At 42.9% G+C, this 13,570-nt stretch overlaps 1 protein-coding gene across 1 annotated transcript in view; it reads left to right on the forward strand.

Annotated features, from left to right (window-relative positions):
• Nucleotides 1–12,314, forward strand: part of VAMP2 (vesicle associated membrane protein 2) — a 39,756-nt gene extending 27,442 nt beyond the window's left edge. Inside the window, exons 2-5 of the mRNA XM_066593794.1 lie at nt 8,407–8,521; nt 8,617–8,775; nt 10,487–10,538; nt 10,866–12,314. Coding sequence (XP_066449891.1) covers nt 8,407–8,521; nt 8,617–8,775; nt 10,487–10,538; nt 10,866–10,882 — 343 coding nt within the window. The 3' untranslated portion in view covers nt 10,883–12,314. The remainder of the gene's footprint in view (nt 1–8,406; nt 8,522–8,616; nt 8,776–10,486; nt 10,539–10,865) is intronic.
• Nucleotides 12,315–13,570: the final 1,256 nt, after the last annotated feature.

A 13,570-nucleotide genomic window follows, 5' to 3' on the forward strand; every position in this document is an offset into this window, starting at 1 on the left:
TCAAACTTCGTGCTATAGCGCAGGAGTTTGAATAAAAAAGCGGGAAGATAGGTCCCAATCTCTCCGGCACGTAGTATTAACGGTATTATACTAGCGGTCTTCTCGCCCATTAATACTATGTGCGGGAAAGATAGGGCGGGGCTCCACGCTTTTTCCCCCCAAACTCGCGTAGAATAGCTCAGAGTTTGAAAGGTAAAACAAAAAGAAAAGATTTTTACCTCGTTGACGCACAACTACACGTCATAGCGGCGAGCGTAGTTGGGCATACACCCGTGTGAAGAAACATTAAGGCCTCGTTCACATGAGCGTGGATTTGCATGTACATGCAAAACAGCGTGTCCACGCACGTGTCAAAACACGCATGAACAAGGCTGCGTACCCATTGCTTTCAATGGAGCCGGGACTGCTGCCTGCAACCCCTGCAATGATTTTCGGGGAAGGGCTTAAAATATAAGCTCTTCCCTGAAAAATCAACCCTAGGTGGTGTAAAAATAAAAATACTCACCTCTCCACCGCTGCCAGGGCTCGGAGCGTCTAGCCGCTTGGTCTCTGGCACTGAAATGAAGTTCTTTCAGCAGGCAGGGATTTAAAAAAAACCCGCCTCCTGAAAGGGCTGCGTCTGATTGGCTGAGCGCTCAGCCAATCACAGGCAGCGCTCAGCCATTCATTGAATAACAGCTGAGTGCTGTCTGTGCCTGAGCCCCGATGACGGCGGAGAGGTGTGTATATATATTTTTTTATTTTCTACACATGCTAGGGTTGATTTTCAGGGAAGGGTTTATATTTAACGCCCTTCCCCGAAAATCACTGCAGGGGATGCTGGCATCCCACTGCTTTCAATGGGACTGTGCCCTTAAAATCAATGGAAGAGCTTCGTGATCCTCTGCGACAGCTGTGGCGGGGGATTCTTTACTCCCAGCAGTGTTCAGTGATGAGGGGACTCCCCGCAGGGAATATTTATGCTCAGCACGGACATTTCCGGTGCTCGCATGTCCTATGTTTTGCAGGTGCGTGCGTTTGCACGCCTTTAAAACACGGACATGTGAATACACCATAGGGAACCAATGGTTCTAAGAGACGCGCCGTTTATGTACGTGCAAATACGCGCTCGTGCGAATGACGCCTAAGGCTGCGTCCCGCACACAAGCGGGTTTCTCACGCAAGTTTTGTACATTGCGAGACGCCACAGAACTTGCACTGAACTGAACCCCATTATTTTCGATGGGTCTGTTTACGGCTGCGAGTTTTCTGTCGCTGCGAGATATATAGATTGCGGCATGTTCTATTTCCCTGCGAGTGCAGAAGTCTCGCTCATCGCTTCCAATGCGTGTGCTTTTTAATTCGTCCTTTTGAACATACGTGTGGCTTTCACATGCGTGAAAAGCGCTCATGAAAATCGCAAAGCACTCAACATCGCAATATTACAAGTTGCGAGTTTCTGGGACCAATATGGCGCTCGCCCGTGTGATTGCAGCCTAAATTACGTGCCACAGGCAGTGCTTAATAGGCAGAAATACACGGCTGCTCTGGGGGTCTTCATACCTGACCGACACCCTGCTCTCAACCACTGTCGGCATCTGAAGGGTTAACAGGGGGGTCAGCTGTCGTAGCTGGGTGATGACCTACATGGCAGCCATTCGGGGCACGGGGAAAGCTGGGTGCCAGCAGCGCTGTGTCCTTTGTCTGCATGTGATGACCATATCAAGGAGGCTTCCGCTGCGCCGCCGGCTGTCACACAAGCTGCTGTGCAGACAGATGAATCAGATCCGACACGACGGAGGATATTTTTACCTCTCCCGTTTTCTGACGCACATCGACATTTACGGACTCCTGTGTGATAACGTGGCGTCTTTAGAGGAGCCCCAGCGACATTATCCTAATGTCGAGTCATTATAGTCTAATATCACCTAGAAATGTCACTGCAGGGTTTCTTTTCTCTCCCTGTAAAAAGATTTGTAGCCCAGCTTTCCTGCAGTCCTGAATGGCAGATCTTCCTCAGCGCTCTGTGATATGAGGAATGGGAGAGCCATGATTCAGGGCTATAGTTGACCGTCGAAGATCCACTGCTCAGGATCTCCACTGATCAGCTGAAGTAGATAGCGCTGTCAACGCTGAGAACTGCGCCTGCAGTACCATACGGGGCCACTGCAGTGTTGACAGCGCTATCTGCTTCCAGTGAACTGACAGCGGACCGACGATCAGCTGAGATCCTGAGCGGAGGACAACTGCCGATCAACTATTAAGGACTTATGCTTAGCATTGGTCATCAATAGTAAAAGTCCCAGACAATCCCTTTAACCCCTTCAGGACCAGTGATGTCTGCGGTTGCACTGCATCAGCGGGTTTGAGTGCTGATGGCAGGGGGATGGCTCTTTAACCCCTTCCCGCCCCAGGACCTAAGTTTACATCCTGGCTGGAAGGGTGTTGCGGCATATGCATGTGACCGACAGCCGTCCGCCTGCTGCAACAGAGCATCAGTCCCTAAAGTTAACCCCTTACATGCCATAATCTGTTGATCGTGGCATGTAAAGGGTTAACAGAGGGAACACGCTGCCTCTCTGACGTCATCGGCCCCCCACAATGTAACCGTGGAGGACCAATGAGTTGCCATTGTCTGACATCCAGGTTTGCCATTACCTATGATCGTTATAAATCACAATAATGCATTGCAGTACCAACGTATTGCACTGTATTACAGTGATCACAGGATTGCGGGTTTACAGGTGGACGACCCCTTTAACTCCCAAGAAACGAAAGAATCGGGTATTGAAATTCAACGTCCCCTTATTTTTCTTGACATTATCTGTCAGAGGAAAGTTTATCTGCCCCTATACAGAGTCAGAGAGTCCTTTAACTACAATGTGGAGCACCTGGAAGATTCAGGCCTTTAATGAGCATCCTATTGATTTTTATCAGGAGGCCCCATGACAACACTTCATGTTTCTGTGCTCTAGCAGTTCCCTCTTCCCATAGGGGGCAACCGGCCTCTTTCTGACTACATCAAGCAGTCAGAATCTTTTGTTGATATTTCTAACAAAGTAGAGATGAGATTAGTACCTATGACAACTCTGAATGGCCAGTGCACTGCAGCAGAAATTGTACTGCAGGAACAAAGGCTGAGAGGTGATTTTAATCTGCCTAAACCAGAACCTGGGACAGGAAAGAGGGCAAATAAAGTAAAAGTCTCTATAATGACATTTCGTGCTTCTCTTTTGTGACACTCAGTGTTATCATAGGAGCATTTCTTATCAGAAACATACACAGATTGAAGAGTTGAATTCTGACTGTTTAATGCAAAACCCAGTGTCCCCATGAGAACACTGCGTTATCAGAGCGCGGAGACAGGAAGTGTTATCGTAGGGACACAGACAAAATACTTCTATTTTGCCCACATTTTTAAAACTCATGAAGGGTATTAATATAGCACTTGTGGGTGTTTTTCATTAGATGATGTGCGCCCTCATCTCCCCAGCGAGGTGCGAGGAGGGTTTACACCTCCGGGGGGATGTGAGATGTAAGACATCTGCTGAGCGCTCCGGATCACACATCACGGATTAATAACGCCAGCAAAAGCTTTTCCCTCAGACTCCATTATGACATTTTAGCCCTCGCTGTATTCACACATAAGGACGATGGCGGCCGGACACAATCAAGTGATGGCTGCGATTTTGACATTTTTTTTTCATGTTGCAGTTTTGCGGACGGGGGGGGGGGGGGGGGGGGCAGTGGAGCCGGTTATACGGGAGCATGTATAGCATAGAGATTACACATGACTGTGTATTTTGATTCTATGACAGACTTTTATTTGATTGCCGATAGATAGATAGATAGATAGATAGATAGATAGATAGATAGATAGATAGATAGATAGATGGATGGATGGATGGATGGATGGATGGATGGATGGATAGAGAGAGATAGATAGATATGGGATAGATGGATATTAGATAGATAGATAGGAGATAGATAGATAGATAGATAGGAGATAGATAGATAGATAGATAGATAGATAGATAGATAGATAGATAGATAGATATGGAGATAGATAGATATGAGATAGATAGATATGAGATAGATAAATATGAGATAGATAGATATGAGATAGATATGAGAGATAGATAGATAGATAGATAGATAGATAGATAGATATGAGATAGATAGATAGGAGATAGATAGGAGATAGATAGATAGATAGATAGATAGATAGATAGATAGATAGGAGATAGAGAGATAGATAGATAGATAGATAGATAGATAGATAGATAGATAGATATGAGATAGATAGATAGACAGATATGAGATAGATAGGGGATAGATAGATAGGAGATACATAGATAGATAGGAGATAGATAGAAAGATAGATAGATATGAGATAGATAGATAGATAGATAGATAGATATGAGATAGATAGATATGAGATAGATAGATAGACAGATATGAGATAGATAGATAGATAGATAGATAGATATGAGATAGATAGATATGAGATAGATAGATATGAGATAGATAAATATGAGATAGATATGAGAGATAGATGGATAGATAGATATGAGATAGATAGATAGGAGATAGATAGGAGATAGATAGATAGATAGATAGGAGATAGATATGAGATAGATAGATAGATAGATAGATAGATAGATAGATAGATAGATAGATAGATAGATAGGAGATAGATAGATAGATAGATAGGAGATAGATAGATATGAGATAGAGAGATAGAGAGATAGAGAGATAGAGAGATAGATAGATAGATAGATAGATAGATATGAGATAGATAGATAGATAGATATGAGATAGATAGATAGACAGATATGAGATAGATAGGGGATAGATAGATAGGAGATACATAGATAGATAGGAGATAGATAGATAGGAGATAGATAGATAGATAGAAAGATAGATAGATATGAGATAGATAGATAGATAGATAGATAGATAGATAGATAGATAGATATGAGATAGATAGATATGAGATAGATAGATAGACAGATATGAGATAGATAGATATAGATAGATATGAGATAAATAGATATGAGATAGATAGATAGATATGAGATAGATAGATAGATATGAGATAGATAGATATAGATAGATATGAGATAAATAGATATGAGATAGATAGATAGATATGAGATAGATAGATAGATATGAGATAGATAGATAGATAGATATGAGATAGATAGATAGTTAGATATGAGATAGATAGATAGATAGATAGATATGAGATAGATAGATAGATATGAGATAGATAGATAGATATGAGATAGATAGATATGAAATAGATATAAGATAGGCCACCTGCAGACGGACAGAAATTCCCGCAGAGTTTCCGCCCTTGGAAGCTGCCATAGGATTGCATTAGCAAACTCTCGCGCGGCAAACAAACCGCGGCATGCTCCATTTCTGTGCGGGGCTCGCAGTCACTGCCCGGCCGCCAGCTCCGGTCTGCGCATGCGACGGCTGCCCGGCAAGCCGGCACATCAAACAACCAGAGCCGCGGGCGCGGGTGAGTACGCGCCGCTCTCTGCAGGCGCTCGGGTCCCGCGGCGAGAATCCTCGCAGCCAGATCCGACCCGCCCATCTGCAGGCGGCCATAAAGAGATAGATGGATATGAAATAGACATGAGATAGATAGATAGATAGATAGATAGATAGATAGATAGATAGATAGATAGAAAGATAGATATGAGATAGATAGATAGATATGAGATAGATAGATAGATAGATAGATAGATAGGAGATAGATAGATAGATAGATAGATAGATAGATAGGAGATAGATAGATGATAGATATTAGATAGATAGATAGATAGATAGATATTAGATAGATAGATAGATATGCAATAGACATGAGATAGATAGATAGATGATAGATATTAGATAGATAGATGATAGATATTAGATAGATAGATAGATATGAGATAGATAGATAAATATGAGATAGATAGATAGATAGATAGATAGATAGATAGATAGATATGAGATAGATAGATTAGATAGATAGATATGAGATAGATAGTAGATAGATAGAAAGATAGATATGAGATAGATAGATAGATAGATAGATAGATAGATAGATAGATAGATAGATAGATATGCAATAGACATGAGATAGATAGATAGATAGATGATAGATATATTAGATAGATAGATAGATATGAGATAGATAGATAGATAGATATGAGATAGATAGATATGAAATAGACATGAGATAGATAAATAGACATGAGATAGATAAATAGATATGAGATAGATAGATAGATAGATAGATAGATAGATAGATATGAGATAGATAGATATGAGATAGATAGATAGATATGTGATAGATAGATAGATATGAGATAGATAGATAGATAGATAGATAGATAGATAGATAGATAGATAGATAGATAGATAGATATGAGAGATAGATAGATAGATATGTGATAGATAGCTAGATATGAGATAGATAGATATGAGATAGATAGATAGATAGATAGATAGATAGATAGATAGATAGATAGATAGATAGATATGAGATAGATAGATAGATAGATAGATAGATATGAGATAGATAGATAGATAGATGATAGATAGATAGATAGATAGATAGATAGATAGATAGATAGATATGAGATAGATAGATAGATATGCAATAGACATGAGATAGATAGATATATTAGATAGATAGATATGAGATAGATAGATAAATAGATAGATAGATATGAAATAGACATGAGATAGATAAATAGACATGAGATAGATAAATAGATAGATAGATATGAGATAGATAGATAGATATGAGATAGATAGATAGATAGATAGATAGATAGATAGATATGTGATAGATAGATAGATAGATAGATAGATAGATAGATAGATAGATAGATATGAGATAGATAGATATGAGATAGATAGATATGAGATAGATAGATGATAGATAGATAGATATGAGATAGATAGATAGATAGATAGATAGATAGATAGATATGAGATAGATAAATAGATATGAGATAGATAGATAGAAAGATATGTGATAGAGAGATAGATAGAAAGAAAAACTAGGCAGAAAGACAAATGAATAGCAACTGCCTCATAGAAACCAGAGTTTAGATAATTTCTCTTCATCGCTTTCTTTAGTTACTCAATTTCTTGTATTTGTTCTTCATCTTGATCACTCTTGTCTCCTTCCTCTTTGTTGTCTTCTGGTTCTTTTGTATCGTCTTTGCTGCCTTCTTCATCTTCATTGCCTTATTGATCATCTTCTTCGTTGACCTTCTCATTCTGCATGTTCTTTTGTGTCTTCTACTTCTCCATCATCTTTTTTTGTTGACCCATTTCTTGTCTTTCTTTTCTGTCTTTTACATTTTCCTTGTCCTCTTATATTACATCTTCTTAGTTGTTTCCTTGTTGTCCTCTTCGTCTTCTCATCTTCCTTGCTTCCAACTTATATTCTACATCTTCACCATCTGATTAATCTTTATCTTCTCCCGTCTTTTCATCTGTCATCTTCCTTATTGTCTTTTTTGTCTTTTTTTCACGTCTTCTCTTCTGTCTTCATCTTCTTCACTATTTTTGGTTTACCTTTTATTTCTTCAGCTTTTATTGTTTTTTTCCCTAATTTCCTCATCCTTTCCTTCTTCATCGTATTTTATTCTTCATCTTCATCATGTTCTTAATTTTATCTTCTCTTTTTGTTGTTTTTGAGGGTTCCTCTTTTATTGTCTTCATCATCATTAATAACCACAAGAAAGCTCCGAGCATCAGATGAAATAAATGTGTGCAGTATATAGAAATGATTCTTTGTGTCGGTCAGCGGCGCCTTCCCTTGAGGCTACGACGTTTGGCCTGCGTGCTGCAGCCTCGGGTGGGCGCCCCTGACACTCATCGCTGTTTACTCCATGTGCTGTGAGTAATTCTACCTGCTGGATTACAGGTCAGATACAGCCCAGTGTTAGTGGAGCCAGATTATCCGGATTACATATATGCAGAGCTACTTTCTTTATGTCTTAATCTCAATCTCGTGGCTATTTTTTGCCGCTGCTGGAAATCTGCATGCCGTCACGTATGTCCCATGCTAGGCAAACATGCTAGAAAATGCTGGCTGCTATTAGAGCGCCATTGTTAAACCATTTCCCCTTTCTTTATGCACCAGTTCCCAATTGTTTAGCATTTGACATGGTTTTTAAGCTTCTCCATTGGTTACACCACATCTCCCCATTGGTTATACACCATACTATAGTTTGATAAGCTCTAAGGTCAGCTCCACATGGGGTTGTCTTCTGTTGGACCCTTGGCGCCCATTATTGCGTCAGAGGATGTGCCCACCAGAAGTGGTGCTCTGGCGCTCTACTCTGATGCTGCCCACATACCTATTATATGCTAACGTGCACCAAACGTTTTGACCGTCCATGTCTCTTTCAGGTCTGCCCCAGCTGCTGGCCCCCCCGCTGCCCCCGGAGAAGGTGGAGCACCCCCACCTCCCCCCAACCTCACCAGCAACAGGAGGCTCCAACAAACCCAGGCACAGGTCGATGAGGTGAGTCCTGGGGAGAGGTGTCGAGAGATAACCATGAAGACGATCTTACCATAGTATGGACAGTAGATGCTCAATGCCTGTTCTCCTTCCTACAGGTGGTGGATATTATGCGTGTGAATGTAGATAAGGTTTTGGAACGAGATCAGAAGCTGTCCGAGTTGGATGACCGCGCGGACGCTCTGCAGGCCGGAGCCTCACAGTTTGAAACCAGTGCAGCCAAACTCAAGCGCAAGTACTGGTGGAAGAACCTCAAGGTGTGTATGCACGCTGACCGTCCAGTCTTCCATAACCATGGCTACCTCCATCATAGCTTCAAAATATGCACTGTTGTATTGTCCAACCACCATCAAGAAGATTTGGATGCTCTGCAGGCTGTTATGGCCCTTTAGTCAGAGGAATTAGTGCCATTTCTATCTGATGTTACTCTCTGGAATGGTTGAATATCGGAAAACTAATTTGGGTTTAACTCCCATAAACTAGCCATAGACATGTTGGATATCTATTGCCCTACTCTAGTCTCATTCACCACATCCAGAGACCATGATACCAGTGTCACCCACCTTTAGCCTCCGGTAGTTGACTCTCTTGCCGGGGGCATATGCCACTGGGCTGACACACCTTGGGCTGGATTGTCTGTCTTGGGTCTTCGAGATTGGGTTGATTGACCAGGTGTCCTGAGGTGTCCATAGACCTCTAACTGTCAGATGAACAATCATTTGTCCAATAGCTGTTTCCACCGCCTCAGTTTGGCCGAGCGATCATGTGTTTAGGGAGGTAGGCCATGGACAGACAGCTCTGGTGTCGGCTTACCTCCGAAGGAATAATAGGATCGGGGATTTAAATTCAACGTCCGATCCTTCTTTCTCCCAGCATCTTGTCAGTAGAAAGTTGAGTTACCCCCATACACATTAGAGTCATTCGGCCCCACCATTCTTGTCAGGGCAAGACGATGAAAGTTTAATGTGTATGGAGTTCTTTACGATTGGTTGTCCAACCAACATCCACATAATCTAATGTCCTATAGCCAGCTATAGGGGTTGCACCAGAATTACAAGTTATCCCCTATCCAAAGGAGACTGCTATGTCCCCCACTGATTCCAAAATAGAGGTCCCCCTTTCCTCCCAACTTCCTTTACCATCCCACAGGAGAATGAATAGAGTGCTGGTCACTCAAGTGCAAGGCCACTCCATTCATTTTCAATGGGACTCCGGAGATACCCAATCGGCAAGCACCCAGGCATTTCCATCAGCCCCACTGAAATGAATGGAGCGCTGACCGCGCATGCTTGGCCAGTGCTCCATTTAGTGGGACGTCACTCCAGGGGGTGCGGCGATCCCCCAGTGAGAAGTCTCAGCGGCGAGCCCCACTATGATCAGCACGTTTTGCCCTATCTTGTGAATGGTGGATAACTTTCTGGTATAACTTCTTTTTTAATTACACTCAATGGTTGACCTGTGATTACATTGGTTTTGCTAGTTAGTAGTCCATGTGATCACAGGCGATACGGTGAGCATATAATGACTGCACTACGAATTACATGGATAGGTTAACCCTTTAAAGAGTCTCAGTCACCTACTATTAGCCCTAAAGGCTAAACTTATGACCTAAAAGTAGGTGATCCACTGAGTCGGCGGATGGGTTATACTTACCTCCCCTGTTGTTCCCCCGGTGTCAGCCACCGCTCAGTGCATTCAGTGGAGCTGCTGCGTAGTCCGTCCGTTATAAAAGTGGACACTCAATGCATTGAGCGGCGGCTTCCAGCACTCACACCGGGGGAACGACAGGGGAGGTAAGTATAACACTTACACCCCGGATTCAGCGGGTCACTTACTGTCAGCCCATAAGCTTGTACGGCTAAAAGTAGGCGACAGATTCCCTTTAATGTAGCCCGCCATTACCCTCACCCCACTGGTCTTCGGCGTTGACGTTACTAGTCCTCTTACACTTTCCTGTTCTCTCCGCAGATGATGATCATTATGGGAGTGATATGCGCTATCATCCTCATCATAATTATTGGTGAGTGGCCTGCGTGCTGTGTATATATAGTGCGTGTATACCTGCTTCTGTGATCTGTGCTGTATATATAAATATATATATAGGGCTCACTGTACTAACCTCTTCTTTTTCTCTTGCTTTTTCCTCCTCCCACCCCTTCCTTCCCGCCACCCCCGCCCCATTCTGCACCCACTTTCCATTCCATCTTATACTATCCCCATGTCATCTTATAACAACCTCTGCCCCTTTCCCATTTGTCTTTAACCCTTGCCTTGCCTACCGTCCTCTCCGTCATTTTGCCCCGCCCCCTCTCCAATCCCGCCTCCATGTTTTTTTTCCCGCTTGCAGTTTACTTCAGCACCTAAGGACAGCGTATCTCTCCCCGTCTCTCTGTCTAATTTTTCTCCCCCCTTCGCCGGATCTATCATCTAAACCCCCAGCTGGGACCAGACAAAACTCAACATAATTCTCCCTTTTTCCTGCCTCTCCCCCCCTCCCGTCCTAACAGGGAAGTGGGGACATATTGTGTAGAAGCTGTCCCTTCTTGCTCTCTCTCCCGTGTAAATACCCAATGACTGGAGATCTCCCCTAACTTATATATACACACATATATATATATTTAATTTGTCCGTGTGCAGGTTTTTCTGTTCCCTTGTTTCCCGTGACGCTGTGTGTCCGTGATGTTTATACACTACCCCCCGCCCCTAGGGGGGAGGGAGGGGCAATTACCCCGGAACTGGTCTCTTTATTACCCACCCCTCATGAAATAAGTCAGGTTTTTTGCTTTTTTTCTCCGTTTAGTTTTTTTTTTAATTTGAGGATTTAATGGAGGAGAATCGTGTGTGTGTATGTACAGTATGTGTGTAAAAAAAATAAAATAAAAATATATATAATATATAAATCCTCAGATTTTACCCCTCCCCCACCTCAGTATGCCAAGTTCTCGCTATAGATTTCATGTATGGGGTATTATAGATAGGAATAGGGCTCAAACGACGGGACCCCTGGCCCTAGGATTTCCCAGAATGCTCCACTGTACAGCTCGTAGGGCAGTTGGAGGGGCCCCTCCTGCTTTCACTAATCTAGAGGGATTTGGTGTAAGGATAGGGGGGGTGATGCTTCCCTTCGTGGCCCCTATATCAGAAGCTTGCCTTTGTAGTCTGCTGATATGCCTTGCAGGGGGCAGAATCAGCAGGTGGCACGGGGGCAGGTGGAGAGAGAGAGGACGGGGTCAGGAGATAAGAGCAGAGGGCAGGTTAGCTTCCTTGCCCCTTCGTGCCACGTAGGAAGGAAGTGGCACTGTGAGGCGGTATGGGATTGTTCACCGTAATACCCATTATAGGGTATTTTTTCCTAATTGAGATGAATGGCACTGCCCCTCTACCATGTAACGAGAGATGCCATGACGTTAATTGTGTCAAACCCCGACTTTTACCACTTCATGACTGTAATAAGAAAGGACGCCCTCAACCCCGAGGACCCGCCTTCTTACACCCGTTACATCCAAACCCTGCATGGGAAGAGCCATTATGTAGCTGCAACCAGCCGGGCAATGAGGCACATACAAAAGCTGAGACTCCATCCAACCCTCACCCCATCACCCTCTGCAGAATTCCCCGTGTGCCTGGTTGCCCTGTTTGCCTGCAATGTGTCATTAGGAGGGAGGGGGCGAGTGTGTCCAGGGGCAATAGGGTAAATCTCCCCCTCTCTCCTTGTTACCCCTTCCTTCTGAATTTCCCCTCCCCTCCTCCTACCCCCACAACATAAATATTAAAATAAATGTTGTTTAACCAAAAACTAATGGTGTTTGGACTCATTATTTTCGTTGACGGGCGCGGAGAGGCTGTGGGCAGCCATTGCAACACACACATATTATACTGTATATTAATGCTCTGCAAAGGTATGTAATATTATATTTAGTGCCTTTTTATAGTCCCCTCCTTCTGTATTCTGCAGGCTGTGTTAGATCAAGTTACCTAGCAAAGAAGTGGTTATAGGACCTTGTACCTGCTGTACAGTAGAAGCCCTCTCCACGCTACACAGACTTGTTTTAGATCCCTCCCTCTACGGAAATGGGAAGTATTACATGAAGAAATGCACAATTACGGTAGCTCTGGCCTTAGATTGGATGACACCTTGTGTAGAATTCTTTGGTGCCCCCCTCATAAAAAAATATATATACATTGCACTAACAGGCAGTCTGGTTGTATTCTGCTTGTGCAGAAAGTAGTGAGATAGCATCATCCCCACACCGGAAGGGCTCAGTACATAAATACAGTACCAGAACCAAGCTCATAACATAAGTACAGTACCATAACCAAGCTCATAACATAAGTACAGTACCAGAACCAAGCTCATAACATAAGTACAGTACCAGAACCAAGCTCATAACACAAGTACAGTACCAGAACCAAGCTCATAACATAAGTACAGCACCAGAACAGCTCAGGGAATAAATAGAAGGTTATTCATAAAGAAGGAGCAGATTTGGGGATTTAATTACAATTTTTTTTAGGACATACCAGTAAGTTCCACTTTCTACCAAATCATAGGACTAAGTGTTTAGTTTACAGCTTTATGGTCCCTGAGATGTATGGGGGTATGGATTTAACATGGGTACTATGTGTCACACGACAAACATCAAGCCGTAAATTAATTGGCAAGGTGGCTGTTTTTGGAATCAACGCCAGAATTCACATTGGACTGGAACAATGGACTCACACTCAGCAAGTTCAAGCACACAAAACAATTTCTCCTGTGGCGTCGCCATTTTCATATCAACTGTAAACAACAGGAAACAGCGGTGCGGCAGAAAATGGAACTTACTGGTATGTCATAAAAGCTTTGAACCTTCCTCTTGTCAGTAATGTGCGGATTGTGTACCTCTCTGTTGTAGTTTGTAATTAAACCCCCAAATCTGCTCCTTAACATAGTATGTAGGGCTGAAAAAAGACAGATTTGGGGACCTTCTTTTGAATAACCCTGTACAGTACCAGGACAAAGCTCTTAACATAAATCTGGCACCAGAACTGAGCTCAAAAGATAAATACAGC

Source organism: Eleutherodactylus coqui, chromosome 2, assembly GCF_035609145.1.
Source record: "Eleutherodactylus coqui strain aEleCoq1 chromosome 2, aEleCoq1.hap1, whole genome shotgun sequence".
Taxonomy (NCBI): domain Eukaryota; kingdom Metazoa; phylum Chordata; class Amphibia; order Anura; family Eleutherodactylidae; genus Eleutherodactylus; species Eleutherodactylus coqui.